General features: G+C 38.6%; 1 protein-coding gene across 1 annotated transcript in view; it reads right to left on the reverse strand.

Annotated features, from left to right (window-relative positions):
- Positions 1 to 4,919: 4,919 nt before the first annotated feature.
- WDR64 (WD repeat domain 64) overlaps positions 4,920 to 22,729 on the reverse strand; it is a 149,436-nt gene continuing 131,626 nt past the window's right edge. Inside the window, exons 22-28 of the mRNA XM_036121626.2 lie at positions 22,638 to 22,696; positions 18,332 to 18,441; positions 14,904 to 15,092; positions 13,089 to 13,194; positions 10,235 to 10,315; positions 9,305 to 9,418; positions 4,920 to 5,003 (exon numbers count right to left, since the gene is read on the reverse strand). Coding sequence (XP_035977519.2) covers positions 4,920 to 5,003; positions 9,305 to 9,418; positions 10,235 to 10,315; positions 13,089 to 13,194; positions 14,904 to 15,092; positions 18,332 to 18,441; positions 22,638 to 22,696 — 743 coding nt within the window. The remainder of the gene's footprint in view (positions 5,004 to 9,304; positions 9,419 to 10,234; positions 10,316 to 13,088; positions 13,195 to 14,903; positions 15,093 to 18,331; positions 18,442 to 22,637; positions 22,697 to 22,729) is intronic.

Below are 22,729 nucleotides of genomic sequence, written 5' to 3' on the forward strand. Positions count from 1 at the left end.
CCGAGTTTGATAAGTTCTTTATACATTTTGGATACTAGCCCTTTATCTGATATGTCATTTGCAAATATCTTCTCCCATTCTGTTGGCTGTCTTTTGGTTTTGTTGACTGTTTCTTTTGCTGTGCAAAAGCTTTTTATCTTGATGAAGTCCCAATAGTTCATTTTTGCCCTTGCTTCCCTTGCCTTTGGTGATGTTTCTAGGAAGAAATTGCTGCAGCTGAGGTCAAAGAGGTTGCTGCCTGTGTTCTCCTTTAGGATTTTGATGGACTCCTGTCTCACATTAGGTCTTTCAACCATTTTGAGTCTATTTTTGTGTGTGGTGTAAGGAAATGGTCAAGTTTCATTCTTCTGCATGTGGCTGTCCAATTTTCCCAACACCATTTGTTGAAGAGACTGTCTTTTTTCCATTGGACATTCTTTCCTGCTTTGTCGAAGATTAGTTGACCGTAGAGTTGAGAGTCCATTTCTGGGCTCTCTATTCTGTTCCATTGATCTATATGTCTGTCTTTGTGCCAGTACCATACTGTCTTGATGATTACAGCTTTGTAATAGAGCTTGAAGTCCGGAATTGTGATGCCACCAGCTTTGGTTTTCTTTTTCGACATTCCTCTGGATATTTGTGGTCTTTTCTGGTTCCATACAAATTTTAGGATTATTTGTTCCATTTCTTTGAAAAAAGTTGATGTTATTTTGATAGGGTTTGCATTAAATGTGTAGATTGCTCTAGGTAGCATTAACATCTTCACAATATTTGTTCTTCCAATCCATGAGCATGGAACGTTTTTCCATTTCTTTATGTCTTCCTCAATTTCTTTCATGAGTATTTTATAGTTTTCTGAATACAGATTCTTTGCCTCTTTGGTTAGATTTATTCCTAGGTATCTTATGGTTTTGGGTGCAATTGTAAATGGGATTGACTCCTTTTTTTTTTATTTAAAGATTTTATTTATTTATTTGACAGAGAGAGACAGTGAGAGAGGGAGCACAAGCAGGGGAAGTGGGAGAGGGAGAAGGAGGCTTCCCGCCGAGCAGGGAGCCCCGATGCAGGGCTTGATCCCAGGACCCTGGGACCATGACCTGAGCCGAAGGCAGACGTTTAACGACTGAGCCACCCAGGCACCCCTGGGATCGACTCCTTAATTTCTCTTTCTTCTGTCTTGTTGTTGGTGTATAAGAATGCAACTGATTTCTGTGCATTGATTTTATATCCTGCCACCTTACTGAATTCCTGTATGAGTTCTAGCAGTTTTGGGGTGGAGTCTTTTGGGTTTTCCACATAAAGTATCATATCATCTGCAAAGAGTGAGAGTTTGACTTCTTCTTTGCTGATTAGGATGCTTTTTATTTCTTTTTATTGTCTGATTGCTGTGGCTAGGACTTCTAGTATTATGTTGAATAGCAGTGGTGATAGTGGACATCCCGGCCGTGTTCCTGACCTTAGGGGGAAAGCGCTCAGTTTTTCCCCATTGAGAATGATATTTGCTGTGGATTTTTCATAGATGGCTTTTATGATATTGAGGTATGTACCCTGTATCCCTATACTCTGAAGAGTTTTGATCAAGAAAGGATGCTGTACTTTGTCAAATGCTTTTTCTGCATCTATTGAGAGGATCATATGGTTCTTGTTCTTTCTTTTATCAATGTATTGCATCACGTTGATTGATTTGTAGATGTTGAACTGACCTTGCAGCCCAGGAATAAATCCCACTTGGTCTTGGTGAATAATCCTTTTAATGTACTGTCAGATCCTATTGGCTAGTATTTTGGTGAGAATTTTTGCATCCATGTTCATCAGGGATATTGGTCTGTAATTCTCCTTTTTGATGGGGTTTTTGTCAGGTTTTGGGATCAAGGTAATGGTGGTCTCATAAAATGAGTTTGGAAGTTTTCCTTCCATTTTTATTTTTTGGAACAGTTTCAGAAGAATAGGTATTAATTCTTCTTGAAATGTTTGGTAGAATTCCCCTGGGAAGCCATCTGGCCCTGGGCTCCTTTTTGTTGGGAGATTTTTGATTACTGCTTCCATTTGCTTAGTGGTTATAGGTCTGTTCAGGTTTTCTATTTCTTCTTGGTTCAGTTTTGGTAGTTTATACATCTCTAGGAATGCATCCATTTCTTCCAGATCATCTAATTTGCTGGCATATAGTTGCTCATAATATGCTTTTATAATTGTTTGTATTTCTTTGGTGTTGGTTGTGATCTCTCCTCTTTCATTCATGATTTTATTTATTTGGGTCATTTCTCTTTTCTTTTTGATAAGTCTGGCCAGGGGTTTATCAATCTTGTTAATTCTTTCAAAGAACCAGCTCCTAGTTTCGTTGATCTGTTCTACTGTTCTTTTAGTTTCTATTTCATTGATTTCTGCTCTGATCTTTATTATTTCTCTTCTCCTGCTGGGTTTAGGCTTTATTTGCTCTTCTTTCTCCAGCTCCTTTAGGTGTAGGGTTAGGTTGTGTATTTGAGACCTTTTTTTCTTCTTGAGAAAGGCTTGTATATATACTTTCCTCTTAGGACCACCTTTGCTGCATCTCAAAGATTTTGAACAGTTGTGTTTTCATTTTCATTTGTTTCCATGATTTTTTAAAATTCTTCTTTAATTTCCTGGTTGACCCATTCATTCCTTAGTAGGATGCTCTTTAGCCTCCATGTATTTGAATTCTTTCCGACTTTCCTCTTGTGATTGAGTTCTAGTTTCAAAGCACTGTGGTCTGAAAATATGCAGGGAATGATCCTAATCTTTTGGTACCGGTTGAGACCTGATTTGTGACCTAGGATGTGATCTGTTCTGGAAAATGTTCCATGGGCACTAGAGAAGAATTTGTATTCTGTTGCTTTGGGATGGAATGTTCTAGATATATCTGTGAAGTCCATTTGGTCCAGTTTGAGACCACTGTTTTTTCTTACCAAGTGGTCTGGTGCTTTGGGTGTGTGTAACCCTTGACATGGGAATGCTTTCATTTGAATCATTTCCCTAACAGGCTTGGGCCAGCAAATCTGCAGGCTTCAGTTATGATACTTTCCTCATGACTTTGACTTATTTAAAATCTCATTTATTGGGGTGCCTAGTGGCTCAGTTGGTTAAGCATCTTTTAGTTTCCCTCAGGTCATGATCTCAGGGTTGTGAGACTGAGCCCTGCCCCTGGCATGGAGCTCAGTGGGGAGTCTGTTTGAAGATTCTCTCCCTCTGCTCCTCCCACCATTTATTTACTCTTTTCTTCTCTCTCTCAAATCAATCAATCAATCTATCTTTAAAAAATCTCATTTATTATTGATCAAATTTAGATGCTTTCATACAAATACAAAAATACAAAAAATTGTAAAAATACATGAATACCCATTGGTAAAATTAATCATTTGGCCAAATCACTGAAATCAATTAAAAGAATTAATAAAAGATGAACATATGAAAAAGTGATCAACATCACTTGGCAACAGGGAAATCCAAATCAAAACCTCAATGAGATATACCACCTCACACCAGTCAGAATGGCTAAAATTAACAACACAGGAAACAACAGATATTGACGAGGATGCGGAGAAAGGGGAACCCTCCTACACTGTTAGTGGGAATGCAAGCTGGTGCAGCCACTCTGGAAAACAGTATGGAGGTTCCTCAAAAAGTTGAAAATAGAGCTACCCTATGACCCAGCAATTGCACTACTGGGTATTTACCCCAAAGATACAAATGTAGTGATCCGAAGGGGTATGTGCCCCCCAATGTTTATAGCAGCAATGTCCATAATAGCCAAACTATGGAAAGAGCCTAGATGTCCATCAACAGATGAATGAATAAAGATGTGGTATATTTATCTATCACCATCTATCTATCTATCTATCTATCTATCATCTATCTATCTATCATCTACAATGGAATATTATGCAGCCATCAAAAAAATGAAATCTTGTCATTTGCAATGATATGGAGGGAACTAGAGGGTATTATGCTATCGAAATAAGTCAATCAGAGAAAGACAAGTATCATATGATCTCACTGATATGAGGAATTTGAGAAACAAGACAGAGGATCAGAGGGGATGGGAGGGAAAAATGAAACAAGATGAAACCAGAGAGGGAGACAAACCATAAGAGACTCTTAATCTCAGGAAACAAACGGAGGGTTGCTGGAGTGGTGGGGGGGTGGAGGGATGGGGTGGCTGGGTGATGGACATTGGGGAGGGTATGTGCTATGGTGAGCACTGTGTGTTGTGTGAGACTGATGAATCGCAGACCTGTACCTCTGAAACAAATAATACATTATATGTTAATAAAAAAAAAAATTTAAAAACAAAAGATGAACCCCAGAAAGTTCATATAACCATTCAAATTCTTTTTATCTGGAGTCATTTCTAGATGAAATGTAAATAACTTCTAACTTAATCTAAGAAACTCTGAACATTGTCTTCCATATGACATTTCCCTAAATGAAGAAGACAAAGAGGCAGAGGCTTGCTCGGCACATTTTTCTTTTTAATAATTTTCTTTGTATAACACATAGCATAGTAATTTGCCTCTTACTGCATATATTTGGATAATAATTCTGGTTATGAATTAGGGTGAACAAGGGTGGCGGGGGGAGGCGAAAAGCTGATCCTTGATAACCATATTATTTTAGATCTACTAATGCTATTGATTTTCTTTGTTTCCCTATGTGTCATTTTGCTGACAGTAAACAAGAAACATTACCTAGGTGTTAAATGGATTTCCATGTATGAAAGAAATTAGACACCTGGCTGCTTGCTGCTTGCTTGTTCAGAGCTGAGCGATCTTCTCCATCGATAGGATGGCCCGAGGATACAGATGTGGGTGACAGTGTCTGGTGGACCCTCACTTTCATCCTGAAATTAAGACTGGAGTGTCATTCAGATCTTGCCATTTTATGTGCAGCTCAGGCCACAGCAGCCACTTTTAATTTTCCTCTCTTCACTTGGAGATGAATGGGAAGAAGGAAGAAGCCAGATTTATTTGTGGGACTAAATGTCTTTTCAGACTTCTCCTCCGTGACATCTGTGAAAAAAAAAAAGGGAACATCAGTTAGTAACTGGCATTATATGATAATGCAATTTTTCAGAGTCACGTTGCACCACTATTTTTGTAGAGATTTTAATCTTCCTAGTAAGAAAGTACCATTATTTACTTAACTATCCTGTGTGCCTCCAGGATAAAAATGTGGCATTACAGAAGGGTGTGATGGAAGAGCACAAGCTTTAGACTAACTACTAGACTGGGCAGTTATCCATGCTGGGACTCAACTGCCCAGTCTATTAAAGGTTGGGTTAAAACAAAGCAAATTAGAGAAGTTTGCTAGGTCATTGTAAGGCATAGAGATATTGTATGTTAATATCATCAGAATCCATTGACTTACAGGAAAATAAAATCAAGTGATGATCCTACAAATGAGAAATGAAAATGAGTTTTGAATTGGTTATTTTTGAAACACATACATATAAAAAGTTAAACTCTTTTAGTTTAAAAATTCAGAAATTTTGTCCATAATATTCAGCTAATATTTACAGTACATATCGATTTGGTTTTATGGCCTATTATGGGGAAGAAGAAAGAAAGATGAAAAAAGGGGTGAGGAAACACAGAGAGTTCAAGGTAAAGAAAAAGACAGAATGAGCCCCAAGTTCCAAATTCAACCACCTAAAGGTCTCTTAGGCTTGAACACTTACAGGTAACCTGACCACTCTTTCCCTCTGAGACACAAGGGGGGAAACTCAGCTCCCCACATCCATCCACCAACCAACTGATGCAATTTCCCAAGCTGCACTCATGTTTCTTTCTTTAATTTTCTATCCTCATTCTCCCCCACTTCCTCCTGCACCCTCCTCCCTTCTTTGGTCTCATTCATTCTTCCATTCAGCAAGTGTGTGTGTGTGTGTGTGTGTGTGTGTGTGTGTGTGTGACCTATGTGTCAGTCTGTTCTAAACGCTGGAATTCCAGCAGAGAATAAGTCAAAGTACCTGCCTTTGTGGATCTTACATTCTAGTGGGAAAGAATCATTGCAAATAAATGAGCTTTTCTAGAATGTAATGTCAGGTAGTGACAGCAGCTATGAAGAAAAATGAACTAGGGCGAGGGAACAGAGAGTGGTGGGAAGGGAGAGTCCTTCAGTTTTCATTATTTGCAGACTCTCATCCAGTTACTGTGACCAGGGGAGGCCCAGCAGTTTACTTACTTCTGAATTACATTGCATTGTATTTACGTGTCCCGGCTCTGAAGTCAACCTGCTGGGTTTAGATCCCAGCTCTATTAACTTACTTCTTTGGGGGATCTTAAATTACTTTTCCTCTGTGCTTCAGTGTTCTTGAATATAAGATGGGGATGATAATCTTAACCACCTCCATGTTACGAAGATTGATTGAAAAGAGTACATATGGAACGTTCAGTTTTGTACCCTGTATACTAATTTAAAAACAAATGTTAGCCATTTTCACTAGCAATATCACTCAGTTATAGTTTACATCCCCTTTCACCCGAAATAAAACTGTGAGGGTTTTTCTGTTATTCTTTGAAAAGCTAGAGTCTGCTATCTTGTATACCATCTTTCACTTAACCGTTTTTCTGTTATCGGATATGCTTCCACAGTTTTGTAAATGGAACATGTCACAGAGTTCATATTCTCCCACTCTCTTCCCACATTTAAACAGAAAAAGAATTACAGTTGACCCTTGATCAATACATACAGTAGGAAATCCATGTATAACTTTTGACTCCCCTATACTTCACTACTAACAGCCTACTGTTGACTGGAAGCCTTACCGATAACATACAGAGTTGATTAGTACATATGCCATATTCTTACAATAAAGTAAGCTAGAGAAAAGAAAATGTTATTAAGAAAATCATCAGGAAGAGAAAATACACTTAAGTACTGTACTGTATTTATTGAAAAAATCTGCATATAAGTGGATCCTCACAGCTTAAACCTGTGTTGTCCAAGGGTCAACTGTATAAACTTATGCCCTGATGTATGTTTTCCTGTACTATGGTTAATATTCTGTAACTTGTTTAATTCTAAAGGGATTTACAAACCACTTAAAGACATTGAGAGTTGGAATCAGCATTTCTATTATTTAAAAATAATGTCAAAGAGATTAAGATACCCATTTTTGGACTATTTGTTCAGAGAACTTTCTCTCCTCTATAGTGTGAGCTCCTTGATCTATGAAAATGGCTTCTTAGTGCCTAGCACAGTGCAGGGCACATAGTAGGTATTTCAAGGTATTCTGTACATGCTTGTTTCACAAAATTGGAATTTGAACACTAAACTTTCTGAGGTAAATTTATGCCCAGGTTCCTGGAAGTGCTTTTTATGAAAATAGGCATTTAATGGGTATTTATTGATTTGACTTCATCCACTATTTTCCCACTTAGGCTGTATGGGTTCCTAAAATTGCAGACAATCAACATAGTGATTCTTTAATCTATGCCAGTTTCCAGAATTTATTGTTATCTTGCAAAGTGCACAGTTTTCTGAAAATGACCTAATTTTATTTTGGAAACAGACTTTAATCCCTCACTACACTTAACTCTTTTCTTCATTAAACCAGAAGGAAAATTTTTAATTATGGTTTTGTGGTCCCTTTTCTGTAGGCAAATGGAGATATCTACTTCCTTTGCCCTTTTTGTATGGTTAATGATCTCGCAGAGTGATAAAGAAAATAAAACATCTATTAAAACAACAGATATATAAAAAATTCCTTTGCGTTTGGACAAATAATTTATTATATTTCATGATCTTTGATAAAACTAATCATAGTGCAATCAATTTCTGATTATCTAAGTGTAGAGTCTTCATTATGTACATTAACCATGACTAATTTTTAATTCCATTTTTGTCTTCCCTCTTGCATTTAAGACATATGTGGCTATTGGAGTGCTGATAAATAAATAAAATCTTAAGTAAATAAATAATCCAAAACTAACAGATAGTCAAAAGACTGTTCTGGGTTTTAGAGTTCATATAATGTTTTTACCTGTATTTGCATTCTTATTTGTTTTGCCTCATCTGATATTAAATATACTTTACATTTTCTAAGTACAAACTAAGTGACAGAAAGAAGATAGCCACATGTGTCTTTTTAAAAATTTTTTAAAAAGATTTTATTTATTTATTTGAGAGACAGTGAGAGCTCGAGAGAGCAAATGAGAAGCAGAAGGAGAAGCAGGCTCTCTGCTGAGCAAGGAGCCCGACGCGGACTCGATCCCAGGACCCCAGGATCATGACCTGAGCTGAAGGCAGACGCTTAACTGACTGAGCCACCCAGGCATGCAGTTTTGGATTATTGATACCACTGTGTCTCATTGATTACTTAAAACAATTAAAAATAAATTACATTATTTTATAGAAAACCCTTCTTTTGCCAACAATTCTTAGTAGAGTTGCGGATTAACAGGAAGTATTCATATTCTTATTATGTGCCCGAGGACAGAATGATGCTCAAGTTTTCTCCATAATTAAATAAAGCAGCTTTTTGTGGTGGTGGCTGTGATTGTTATCTGTTGTTGCATTAGGCACAGGCAATAAGAACCAGCTCCTTTCTGTTTTTAGTCTGATTTCATGGGGTGGAGGCTTACAAAAAGTACCCTATGTTAGATCCCTTAAGGTTTGATCTATTTTAACAATGGGATGAATGGCTGCAGGTTAAGTTGGGCCCTTACCAGCTTCCTAGAGCCAGCAGAAGAGTAAGAGCATTTGAATTTTCTAGGCTGTATGGTTTAAAGGGATGAGCATGAAATTTAGAATCAGAGTGGATCTCAGCTTATCATTTAATTCTTATGTGATCTTTGGCAAGTCATTTACCCTCTGGTTAGGCTCCACTTTTTCCCAATTTTTTCTTTGTAATTATTGTGAAAATGAAGGGAACCACTTATAAAAATGCTACATAAACTCTAAAACGTTGTATATTAGCTACTCTTCTTAACACATAAAAACACTTGACTTAGCTGGTGAGCCAGAAACTTAATGATATCATGGTTCTACCCTGCAGGTACAAGGATGGTTACACAGCCCTCAGAGATGGTATGTCACATTGCCTTTTAAAACTAGGCAGTGAATTTAAGTCTTAAATTAGCTCTGAAAAAGTTTCATCTGCCAGGTTCAAAGGTCCTATTTGATTTTTGTCTCCATTCAACAAATTCCTGATTTCCATCTCACTGAGCTAAAATGCATGCATCTGGGAATATTCATGACAAGAGTATGAACTGAGATAATTTCAGGCCCAGCATGTCTCTGGGAACAAAGCAATTGTTAACAATCCCCAGACAGAAAGGAGATCCACTCTGGAATTCTGAGTACTGACTTTTTCATGTTGAACATGAACCCCCTTCTTTTTTCCTGGAATGCCATCTGCAGACTCCCTTTGTGCGTCTGAGCCAATGAGTGGAAGGAATCTTAGGCTGGTGGGGCTCTGTACCTAGAAGCCATAAGTAAAGAGTTAGCAAGACATACTTCAGGCAATTACTTCTGTAGTGTGAATTCAGGGGTGGAGAATAGGGAACGAAAAGGTCCAACTGCTTTAAAATATGCCCCCCTTCCCAAATGCCCACTATTCCTTCTTGACACTTCGCCCTTAGCATCATCTGTAGGTTAAGTTTTTGCTGCTGTTATCATGAACGTGTTCTTGGGAAGGAGAGAGAGCATTTTAAAAATAATAAGTTAAGATAAAGTTGAAATATTTCATCTTCAGTTTATTATTCCTGGTTTAATTAGTTCTTTAACAGATTATCTGGAGTGGAGACTGGAAGGGTGAGTACTGAGTACTAAGGAAGAACTTCTGGACAGGGAGACAGCACTGGCAAAGTCACAGAAGAGGGAAGAGCAACGATGCTTAAGAAATGGCAAGGAATTTGGCATAGCTGGAGTGTAAGGTACATGGGGGAAAGTGGTAGAAAATGAGATCAGACAGTCCAGGCAGAGGCCAGATTATGAAAGGTTTGTACGCCAGGCTCAAAGTGTTTGAATTTTGTCCTGTAGGTGGTGAAGAGCCAGGATAGAGTCTGAAATCGTTTCTTGTGGTGTTTAATGTGGACTGGCAGAGACAAGTGATCAAGGCCATGGACACAGAGAACTAAAGACTTCTTGGGGATCGGACACAGTATGCTCATAGAAGCAGCCGTTGGCTTGGTGATGTGATTTTCTTCAACCTTGTTTGGTAGCCCAGGGTCAGGAATGAGATGTCAGATTCCCTGTTGTTTTCTAATTACTCTAGTCTTAGAAACCTCCAACTCACCCTATATATAGGCAGAGAACCAAAAACAATCCCTGCCTCTCTGTTTTCCATCAGGAATCCTTCTAAGGCCCGTCTTCGAATCTGCAAAACACAGGAGTGAATGTTTAATGCAAAGGGCACATTCCTTCAGTGGCAAAATTCCTGGGTTCAAATCCTGACTCTGCTGCTTATTAGCTGAATGATCTTGGGCAAGTTCTTCCCCTATTGACTATTTATGAGGATCAAATGAAATACACATATAGCACGGTGCTACTTAGATATAAGAATTAGTATCATTGTATTATTATTACTGATAATGGTACCTCAAAAAGAAGTGAATGATAAAAAAAAAAGAAGTGAATGAATACATTTTATACAATTGAGAAAGAAAAGTAATGGGCAAAACAAGATTCTGGTAAAAATTAGAGATTCCTAAGAAAAAGGTGTTTTAACTCAACTTTAGCATTAAAATTTTGCTATTTTACCAACCAGTTGAGAAGACCAAGTTGTGCAAAGGAGAAGGTGATCCTTGGGGCACTTGATTGTTTCAAGAGCTTTAAAACTTTGCTAAAGTTTTCCCAAAATGCATTTAATGCTTCAGTTAAATTACTTTAAAAGATTATTTCTTATCTTCAAATTGGAAGAGAATATTGAAAGTATCTACCAATCTTTATTTTTAGGTTCTGCTATTTCAATCCTATTCAACAAAATTGAGTATCTGTTATGTGCTTGCATATAACTTTGGCCATAAAAATCTTAGGACTTAGTGGTGGGTGGGAAGTAAAGGTAAGTATATTAATACTCTGATTCACTGGAGAACATGGTAAATGAATATGCTATAAGACACAAAGCAGGAGAGACTGGGCCTGTTGGGGAATGTGGAATTAACATTTATCGAGTATCTGTGATGTAACTGGTATACATTTTTCTCACTTAATCCTCACAACAACACTTTGGGGGGCTTTCCAATGAGGAAAGAGATAAAATAATTTATCTAAGATTAAACCTAAGTCTATCATACTCCACATCCTGTCCTTCACCTGTCTGTCCCCCTGTCCTCTGGGAGCAGCTGAGTTCTATCTGGACAGAAAGGTAGGGCTTATGGAAATTGTTTCATTTGGGAAATATTAAGTATTTATCAAATACGAAGTTGATACTGTAAAAGAATAATGACATAATGAACATCCGTGGACCCACTGCTCTGTTTTACGTACTGAAACAATGCCATCAACTTTGAGGTTCTCAGTCCTTTTCATCTGCCCTTAAATGTAGTGACTGTCCTGAATTTTGTGCTTTTAATTCTCCTGCTGTTATTTATATAATTTCACCTTATATGATTTTTGCTCAAGCAATATTTTATTTAGTTTTGCCTCTTTTTGACTTTTACATAAATGATAATTATGTATACATTCTTAAGCAAAACTTTTTCATTCAGTAGCATGTATTAAACTATTATCCATACAGGTGAGTGTTACTTTGGTCCATTTATATTCACAGCTCCACAGTGTTCCAATCTATAAATATGCTATAATTATGTACCGATTATACTGTTCATGAGCATTTAGGCTGCTTTCAGGTTTTTGCTATTACAAACAGTACTGCTCTGAGCATCTTTGTTCCTGTCTCCTAAGTATGTGTTTAAGAGTTTCCCCAGGGGATATCTCTAGCAGGCTATACCTATTTTCAACTTTACTGGTTAATGTCATATTGTTTTCCAAAGTGGTTCTACCAATTTACACTACCAGATTAGTGTTCTGATTGTGCCAAATGCACACTGACCCTTGATAGAGTCAGAGTTTCTGATATTTGCCAATCTGCTGGGTGTAAAATGGTATCTCATAACGTTATTGATGTGAATGTCCACATTTACTAATGAGGTTGAGCATCTCATCATGTGCTTACTGGCAAATGTTTTTTTTTTTCTTTTGTGATGTATCTATTTATGTATCTGTCCATTTTTTTAAATTGGACTGTCTTTTTTTTCTTATTGATTCTTAGGAGTTCTTTTGTATTTCTAGATACTAATCCTTTGTCAATTACAAAGGTAGGATGGACTCGAGAGACAGAGAAAAGCATTGATGTGGCAAGGACAGCTCACACAAACTGTCGGGGCAGAAGACAGGAATGCTCAGGAAACAACAACTAGCCTGATTTGTAGAGGGTGGGGCAACAGTAGGTTAATAATGGGAGATACATTAGGAAGGTTAAGTTTGGTTTACTGTGTGGAAGATCTTGAAGAAATCAACTCATGCTATATCCACTCTTTAGGAATACTAGAAATAGAATGAATAGCAGGACCCATTTCTCTCCTAATTCTGCACTGATGTGTGTCAGTGTGTGATAGAATCATGGCAACCAAAGATGTCCACACCCTATTTCTACCTCCCCCAGCCTGGGACTACACTGCCTCACTTGACAAAAGCGACTTTGCAGATATGATTAAGGTCAGGAACCTTGAGATGGATTATCCAGGTGGGCCCAATCTAATCACAGGCATCCTTAAAAGCAGAGAACATTTCCCACTGGGTTGGAGACCTGTGACCCCAGGAAAACTGTCAGGGAGAAGTCACATTTCCGGCTTTGAAGATGAAGGAAGAGGGCCACAAACTAAAGCATTGAGATTCTCCCCTTAGAGCCTCCAGAAAAGGAACAGAGCTCTGGCAACACCTTAATTTTAGCCCAGCAAGACCCAGGTCAGACTTTTGACATACAGAACTATAAGATAATTAATTCGTATTGTTTAAGCCACCAAGTATGTAGTAATTTGTAACAGCAGCAGTAGAAAACTAATCCTGGAGAAATCCAAATTCGGGAAAACAAGAGCAAAGTGCTTTCTTTTATTTTTTTGTTTTTCATTCATTTGTTTTAAGGCTACCTTGGGAGAAGAAAGAGACTTGAAAAACTTAAAGTCATGATCCACTTCAAAGGCCTTGGGAGGTGTACGTTTGAAAAGCAAAGACATTGAGCTCATTTTTTTCCATCTGCATAAAAAGATACAAGGAAAACTGTTCAGCACATACCCACATCTTTTATTCTCTCTGCTTACTAAACTAGTATCCATTACATCCTGCTTTCTCTGGGTCCCCGATTCTCTGGCTCCCGTGGCACCAGTCCTAACGATGCTACCTCTGCATTTAAGTCATTCTCTATTTGCTCACTTGAATATCTTTTGAGTGCCAACTGTGTGCAAAGCATTAAGCTAAGAACTGGGTATATATAGAGGTACAAAATATGGTCTTCATCCTCAAGGAACTCACAGAGTTAGTGAAGGAGATGCATATTACCAAATTAGAATATACTATTTTGAGTACTAAGTTGATGGATGGTCAAGGCTCAGCAATTACCCAGGGAGACTGACCAGCTTTGCTTGGTGAACTTTACCACATCTTGGCTCAGCTATTCTACCGCTCACATTTTGGCATGACTTTTTCTCCAGTGCTCTTGCTGGCTAAACTTGAGCACTTCAGTTGGGGTTTTGGCAGTCCCCTGGAACCCTTGTTGATTTTTCTCAAATTGCTCCTGTTTTAATCCAAATTCTGTGTGGCTTATGACTCTTAGTTTCAGTTCCTATTTATTCTACCAGCTGTTGGTCTAGATGATGGCACTGAGTCTCTCCAGCTTTGACTCACTTGGGATTTCCTTAAAGGACTTTATTTTAGACAATCCCCTCTGATTCTTCCCACTTTGGACTCATCTACTCAGTTCCCCAGGGCTGGTCTGCTCCATTTTGCTAGTCCAGGTAAGACTGGTCCCCTGAGGTTATCCACCATGCTTTGCTGATGTTGAGCTCAAATGAGTACTGATCTCTTCCGTTATGACAAAGATCCAACCACATCAAAACCAGAACTGAACATTACAAAAGCACAAAACACCTTCTGCCAACACTCTATGCCCTCCTGGGGAACCGTCCTCCTCCTCTAAACCTTTAAGCAATGCTCAAATGTCCCTGAGACACAAGCAAACCCATGAATCAAACTCTTATTCAATGTTAGAGCTATTTGACTTCCTTACAAAGTAACCTATCCTATTGTCACCTCATGTTTCCTATTTATTTCTCAAATACTTGCTTGTGGTTTTCTTTTCAACATCCAGATGGGCCTATCTCAATGCTCATTAAATATCTCCATTTGGATGTCCCACAAGCATCTAAACTTAAACCTGTCCAAACCAAACTCACTATCCTTTTCTTCAGACCTGTTTTTTCTCTTGTGTATTCTGTCACTATGATTTCTCTAACATTTAAAATCCTTATGTTGGCCTATAACAGAAGCCCATTGTGATTTGGCCTCTATAAACTTTTCTTGCTCTATTTCCTACCATGTCTTCCTTGCTTGCTCACTGGACTCCCAAGTCTTGAAAAACCTGATGATGTATCATAGTGTTTCATTATTTAGTGCTTTTACTTAAATAGGATTCAACTAAGCAAAGAAGACCAAAATTGCCTCTTTGGTCTTCTTTGTTTGGTTACATTCCATTTACTACTCTGTGATTATCTTAAAAGTACTATTATACTGAGGCTTTTTGTTTACATATTTCTCCCCTCTACTGGACTATGACATTATTGAAAAGGCCTGGACTCTTCATCTTTGAATTCTCCACATCCAGCATAGTGTCACAGTATCATAAGAGTTTAATTCTTGTCTGTTCATCTAAAGACAAAACAAAACTAAACCAAAACCAATGGTCTTACTTTTGCTGGTCAAATACCAGAGGATATTCATATTTTTGCTTCTTCTCTGTGAACTTGTTTTCTTCTTTTATTTCTACAGGATATTCATTAACATCACATGGCAAAATGAAATCACTTGTTTGTGATATTTCAAACATTCTTTGCTGCCCAAAATATCCACAGTAATGACCATTGAAGGCATGCCAGAGCCTGAGGAGAGGCAAAGGTAGGGAGAAGAAAGTGACTGGAATTCAGTGGAAGTTATTCTGTTTATTAGATCATTTATATGAATTTTCACTGATCCACTAGGGATTTGAAGCTTGATTCTAGGACTCTTCTATTAAATACATGAAACTAATCAGAGCATAAGCATTTCTATCAGTTAGAATTCTAATCTACAGCAATTTTGGGAAGTGTCAACTTGAATCTGTACTTATGATACACATCCATTAAAGCCAGAAAACAAGGAACAGATATTTCCCAGAATAACCCTGCTCATTCAAGGTGATCAGAACCCATGTTGGCTGACAGTGTATTAGCTGAATTAGGCCTTTGAATGGGCTATGCCTCAGCCGTCTACCTCTGTATCAGCATCAGTAGAACTTGGGGGAGGGGTTTCCTACGGACACTTTTCCTATTACCAACATCCTCTCAACCTCCGTCCATAACTCCTACTATTACGGAAACACCATACTAATTTTTTATGACTGAGTTCTGACATGGCAGAAGAAGTGGCTTTTTATCTGTATGCATTATTTCTCCATCGGTTCAGTGCAATGAGATCCCTCTAAGTAGCCCACTTGCTTTAAAGTACTACAGAATGTCATTAGCAGGAGTGTGTGCCCTAGGTCTCAAGGACAGATAAAAGTATGTGGGAGATTTTTCTTTTATGTCTTGATTCCAACCTCAGAGTAGCAAATGATGGAAGCAGTCCTCATGACCTATGAGGAGGCCAAGCTACATGAGCTAAGAGTTAATTCCACAAAGTCCAAGAGTTTCCCAGGTCAAGGGGGTTGGCGTTGAGGAGAAGGCAGAGCAGAGGTATCCAGCCAGCATTCCTCACACCCGACAGCATCCTAAGAATGTAGCATAAGCACTTTATATCCCTTACATATTTGAATTCCTCAACACTGCATCAATGCTGTGGTCTTGCCAGAGCATTTATTAAAATGAAATGGACCAGCCCTTCCAGCATGGCAGTTAGAGGGTAAGGACTACCTTCAGGACAACTCTAAACTCACTGTGTTCTCGGCCAGGACTGAAGCAGCTTCTGCTCTCCTTTGTTTTGTGGCATTTCCTGCTGCATGTGGAATTCTCCCAGATGATCGATCCCACCTCTCAGCCTGATTTCCCAGGCATCAGATATGGATCTTCACCCCTTCTATCCTCTGTCCAAGAGCTAAGCCTTAATTACAGGTTTTCCCATTATAAAATCATCATCTTTTTGACAAGATCTAGAGTGTTAAAATTGCCTACTCTGTTAGAAAGTGGCAGCTAGTGTTCGCAAAAGGACAGAGCTTAGTTATAAAGAGAACTGTCGGGGCGCCTGGGTGGCTCAGTCATTGGGCGCCTGCCTTCGGCTCAGGTCATGATCCCAGGATCCTGGGATCGAGCCCCACATTGGGCTTTCTGCTCCACGGGAAGCCTGCTTCTCCCTCTCCCACTCCCCCTGCTTGTGTTCCTGCTCTCACTGTGTCTCTGTCAAATAAATAAAATCTTTAAGAAAAATAAAGAGAACTGTCTCTGAGATAGCTATTCATAGAGCTACTTTTTCCTAGCTGTGTATCCGGGGAGAGCTTCACTTGAAGGAATCTTGAAAGTAAGTTCTCTGTGCCGAGGGTAACTGGTAGTGTGCGCACATGTGACTTGTGGGGCGTGTGTGTGTGCGTGTGCTACCATCCCCAGTTAGCACTTCTGCTGACAGGTAGCTGAAAATAAGCTGGAACAGACACCCAAGGGACAGAGTCATGGAAAACATCTATAATAATGAAATGTCATGTCCTTAATTTTTCCTATGAATAAAACAACAGATTCCTTTTTTGGCAGAGAAGAGCTCTGACCCCAGTTAGGACCTTACCCCCACAGACTCCCTCAAACTCAACATTTCTAAAAGTTGACCTCCACCCTTCCACACTCAAAATATCCTCCTCTTTTTGTGCCTCCTCTCTTCCTGAATGGTACCGACATTCACTGAGCTGTATAGGCCAGGAGGTATTCTTGACATTTATTGCTTACCTCCCCTTTCAGTTAAAGTTTCTGTCTCCCGAATTTTACCTCCTAGATAGTTCCCAGACCCAGACTCTTTCCTTCCAGCACTGCCCTAGTCTAGGCCACTGTATTCAGCACAGACTTCAAACTGTTCTCTTTGCTCCCACCTTGCTGCTCTGAAATCCATTCCCTATGTGTTGTTTTTTAAAAATGTAAATCAGATGATGTTAGTCCTTCACTTAAAATCCTTTGGGGGTTGTTTCGTGAAGATCCAAATCAACCTCAGGTTCACACAGGGTCTTTTATACAATGTAAAATATTCCTTCCTTTTTGCCGTCACTATGTTTAAGCTTTCCAATACACTTTGAAGTCTCTCCACATCTCTCAATCATTCCTGACTTTATTCTCCCCAGAGGATAATTCATTACCATGATTTTGAGACATTTTAATATGCAGCAATTTGTCTCAAGGAATGTCATGACATTTCCTTTCTCTTTGTATACGCTTGTGTGTGTGTGTGTTCAGCATTTTCTGTATGTATCCTTAGCATTATTCAGGCAATTGATAACAAGTAGACTTTGCAAAATCAATCACATTGCCCATGAAAACATTAACTCACTTTCGGGGCACCTGGGTGGCTCAGTCGTTAAGCGTCTGCCTTCGGCTCAGGTCATGATCCCAGGGTCCTGGGATCGAGTCCCGCATCGGGCTCCCTGCTCAGCAGGAAGCCTGCTTCTCCCTCTCCCTCTCCCTCTCCCCCTGCTTGTGTTCCCTCTCTTGCTGTGTCTCTCTCTCTCAAATAAATAAATAAAATCTTTAAAAAAAAAAAATTAACTCACTTTCACTTTTCTCAGCAGTTAAGTTACACTTTGCTATTACTCTTTGTGACTTTTGATCCTGTGTCTCCTGGGGCCTTCCCTGGGCATGAGTCTATTTCTCTGAGATAATCATCTTGCTTAATTCTTCAAAATGAGTCCACCAAAAAACGCTTTTATTAGAGTATTTGTTATACTTCTAATGTAGATGAGCAGAGCATCTCATCTCCTTGGGCATGGAAAAGAATTCCAAACCAGTGGCCACCTTTTCAAAGCCCTTTGTGTGTGCTACCTTTTGTTTGTTTATGTATTTATTTATTTTAATTATCCAATCAAGAGTGTATTTAGGGTATATACTTAAACTTTAGCTTAGAATTTTTACTTCTCATGCTCAAAACCCTAAATTCACCATACGAAGGTCCATACCTTACTGATCCATCGATGGAGGCAGTAAGAACCATTTGCTTGTCTTCTACGTAGATCACTTGAATAATTTCTAAAGAATGAGCTCGCCAGGCAAGCAGCTGCTTCAATTTCTAGAGAGCAACAATAAAGCACATCCCATGGAATAAGTATATGCTGATCAAAATCCAATCTTGAGGAAAACCATTAACCATTAACGAGCCAAGCTTATGAGTGAATGGCATGGACATCTGTGCAAGATGCAGTCTCTCTCCCTGTGAGCTCTTCTTCTTTGCTCAGGTACCCAGACTCCATGTTTATGTGTTTGCTAATCTGCACATATCCCTGGGAGAGGAGAGATCTTATGTCTTTTGCAATTTCTCATTCAAGTGAGGATTAACAATTAATTTAGTTGAGGATTACAAGATGAGTAGATGAAGGAAAAGCTTTAGGAGAAGGGCTGTAGGAGAGGCCAAGACAGAGTGGAATCAGGAACAAGAGGAAGCAGAGATGAAAAGTGAGGACCAAAGGGTAGGCTGGCAAAACTTTCCACTTTTCAAATTTTATCCAGAAATAGCCCTGGCTATTTTGTTCTTTTTTTTTTTTTTTTTTTGGTGGTGGCAATGATGGCAGTGGGGTTATATATGATACCTATATACCACGAGGAATAGACAAAAGGAATGGGCCTAGCTCATTTTCTTTCAAAGACATCAGGAGCCTTGATAGATATGTTCCTTCAAGATGTGTCTTATCCTCAAGTGTAGAACCGTTAAACAGGCCTGAATTGCATGAATTAGAGTTGACAAACTGGGGAGCTGGCTCTGTAGCGACATCCCTGTAGAGCATGTTCCCTCTCTACCTCTGATGACCCCAGGTCAGGACTACTTCTTCTTGGGTCATCTACCTAGAGTATTTGTGTGGCTAGAATTCTGGCAGCTTGGGAGTGATCCTACAAGTCTCCTACTCATTTATACTCTAACGAAGGCAGACACAATTCCTCCTAAATTTCTTGGCCTTCTGACTCAGTTCCCTTGAGTTGTTCTTAGAAAATCAGGGTGAAATCTGCATTCTCCTACTTCTTATTGTCTCATAGCTAGTCAAGTGTATCTTGTCATCCAAGGGTTCTTTCTCTGCCTTGGGATGGGATTCTCTAAGGCAAGTGTTTTCCTGCTATGTGCCGTATCTATAGTAAGAAATACATTTTACTTCATGATCCAGTAAACAGATAAAATACCTGCACATGCATCCTGAAAAAGTTTCAGTATCCTTCACACAAAGACGTTTAACCTTACCTGGTGTGACGTACACTGGTAATGTCTAGTTTATTCTATTGCATCTCATTCCACTCCATTCCCTTTTTTTAATGAAAATATGGTCACCACCCGTTAAATTGATTTTATAACCCACAAGTGGGTTACAACCTATATTTAGAAAAACATTGCTCTAAGACTTTTTTTTTTTCCTGTAGACATGTGTATATTATCATATGTATGATTTCTCTTTCTGTGGACAGGTTTTGACTATCCTATCTCTTAGAATATCTATTATTACATGGAAAATCTCTTTAATAGTAATGTTGCAAGAGAACCAGATTAATGTCTGATGTATAGACTGACCTATGAGGTTTTTGCTGTAGTTGTAATCTATAACTGAACCTGGTTTAATTCATGATATTATATTCATCTGTGTAATAGTGAGGCATCTTATAACCAGATTCTGTTGTATATTTGTCAATAAGCAGCCATGTACGAAGTACAAAGTGTACAAGTACATTGTGGAAAGTGTACATAGTGTACATTTTGTGGAAAAAATACATTTTCCAAACACAGAAAAGGTTGAAATGAGATTGAATATAGAATAATTTCAAATAAGTGATTAAAGTCTTTGTTTTTATTTATTTATTTATTTATTTTTTAAAATTTTATTTATTTATTTATTTATTTTTTTCTTTTTTTTTTTAAAGATTTTATTTATTTATTTGAGAGAGAGAGTGAGAGAGAGAAAGAGCACAAGAGGGGGGAGCGGGAGAGGGAGAAGCAGACTCCCTGCTGAGCAGGTAGCCCGATGCGGGACTCGATCCCGGGACTCCAGGATCATGACCTGAGCCGAAGGCAGTCGCTTAACCAACTGAGCCACCCAGGCGCCCTAAAATTTTATTTATTTTTTGACAGAGAGAGACACAGCGAGAGAGGGAACACAAGCAGGGGGAGTGGGAGAGGGAGAAGCAGGCTTCTTGCAGAGCAAGGAGCCCGATGCGGGGCTCAATCCCAGGATCCTGGGATCATGACCTGAGCCGAAGGCAGACGCTTAACGACTGAGCTACCCAGGTACCCCAAAGTCTTTGTTTTTAAATTGGTAAAAATGCTTTAAGTCTAATTCAATATTATTTTATAACTTTGTTTTTAATATTTTCTCTAAATGTAAAGGACTCATTTGCCAGTTTATGGAAAGTCCATTTACAAAACTGTAGGCTTTGGGGGCGCCTGGGTGGCTCAGTCGGTTAAGTGTCTGCCTTCGGCTCAGGTCATGATCCCAGGACCCTGGGATCATGCCCTTCCCTCTGCCTGCCGCTCTCCCTGCTTGTGCTCTCTCTCTCTCTCTCTGTCAAATGAATAAATAAAATATTTTAAAAAATCTGTAGGCTTTGGGTCATATTTTTATGTCTTAAAATTAATAATGGAATATGATAATCATCACAATTCAGAGAAAACAGATAACTCTCCACCTATACATGGTTCAAGAATGTTGTTTTTGTTCCTCTCACAACATGCCTTGATTGTAGGCCATTTATAGCTGTTGATAAGTGAAACTTTGTGCTTTGTAAGTTTAAACGTTTTTTTCTATTTGATAGTAGTTAGGGTTGCATGGAAAGAGTGCGATTTGAGGACAAGAAGCCTGGTTCTAGCCCCAGCTTAGTCATTACCTGTCTACGTGCTGCTAGGCAAGCCAATCTCTGATTTCCCTTTGGCAAAGTGGAGATAATCATACTAAAGCTAAACATCTGAACGTTATAAAACTCTAATTGGCTCTTGGAAACAAAAAGAAAATTCTATGGATCAAATGAAATAATGTTTGAAACAGTAACCGTTCTGTGACACTCTGCAAGGAATCCAATCCTAATCTATGTAACCATATGTTACTACTTATGATCCAAAAGCAAAAAAATTGCTATTTGCTTGCTTTTTGGATTTGAAATATGAACTTAAAGGGAAATAAGCCTAGGGTGAAGTAGTGCTTCCTTGCTGCAACCTTTAATGAGTGTTAAATCTTTATAATATATGTAGCTGTATTTGTATATCCACATTCACACAAAAAATGCATATTTAAATGTTATGAATAAGATTGGTGACATTTACATTGCATTAACACTAAAAAGAGCATAAAATATGTTTGAATTACAAGGAGGATTTAGACTAGATGTGAGGAAGAGTTTCTTTCTTTTTAATTGAAGTAGAGTTGACATACAATGTTATGTTAGTTACAAGTGTACAACATACTGATTTGACAATCCTGTACATTACACAGTGTTCACCATGATAAGCATAGCTACCATCTGTCACCATACAAAGTTATTACAGTGTTGTTGACTATATTCTCTATGCTGTACTTTTCATCCCTGTGACGTATTTATAATGGTTGGACACTAGATTAGACTTGTAAGGAAAAGTTATAGACTCTCTTTCTGTGAAGATACATAAGCTGACTATGGAGGACTAGATGATGTGTGAACTCTTAAGCTCTGGGTTTCTTTTTTTTCTTTTTTTTTTTTTTTAATTTATTTGAGAGAGAGAGAGCGCAAGCAGGGGGAGTGACAGGCAGAGGGAGAAGCAGGCTCCCTGCTGAACAAGGAGCCTGATGTGAGACTCGATCCCAGGACCCTGGGATCATGACCTGAGCCAAAGGCAGACACTGAAACAACTGAGCCACCCAGGTGCCCTAAGTTCTGGGTTTCTATATAGATTCTCTCAAATAAGTGAAAACATGAAGATGATATAAAGCGGCCAAGGGCTGGCTCACTCACTCATCCTCTCTTCTCACCAGTAAACCATGGTTATTTGGCATGTAGCTTGTTTCTTGTTTCTTTTCTTATTTCACGTATAATTAACATACAATGTTACATTAGTGTCAGGCATACAATTTAATGATTCAACAATTCCATACATTTCTCAGTGCCCATCAAGATAAGAGTACTCTTAAGATTCAATAGTATTATATATGACTCAAGAGTAGGGATTCTTGTCTTGTTCTATCTTTTGTGGAATCTAGCACAGAGAAATGGTCAGTTTAGTATGTGCTGGTTCATGAATTAAACTAAAACTAAAGTTCTTACCTTTTCTTCGTGAGGTGGATCCAGGAAGGAACTAATACTGCAAAGGATAACATGTCCTTCTGTATAAGATGTAAACATTGGAATCTTTAGTT

This window comes from Halichoerus grypus, chromosome 7, assembly GCF_964656455.1.
Source record: "Halichoerus grypus chromosome 7, mHalGry1.hap1.1, whole genome shotgun sequence".
NCBI lineage: Eukaryota > Metazoa > Chordata > Mammalia > Carnivora > Phocidae > Halichoerus > Halichoerus grypus.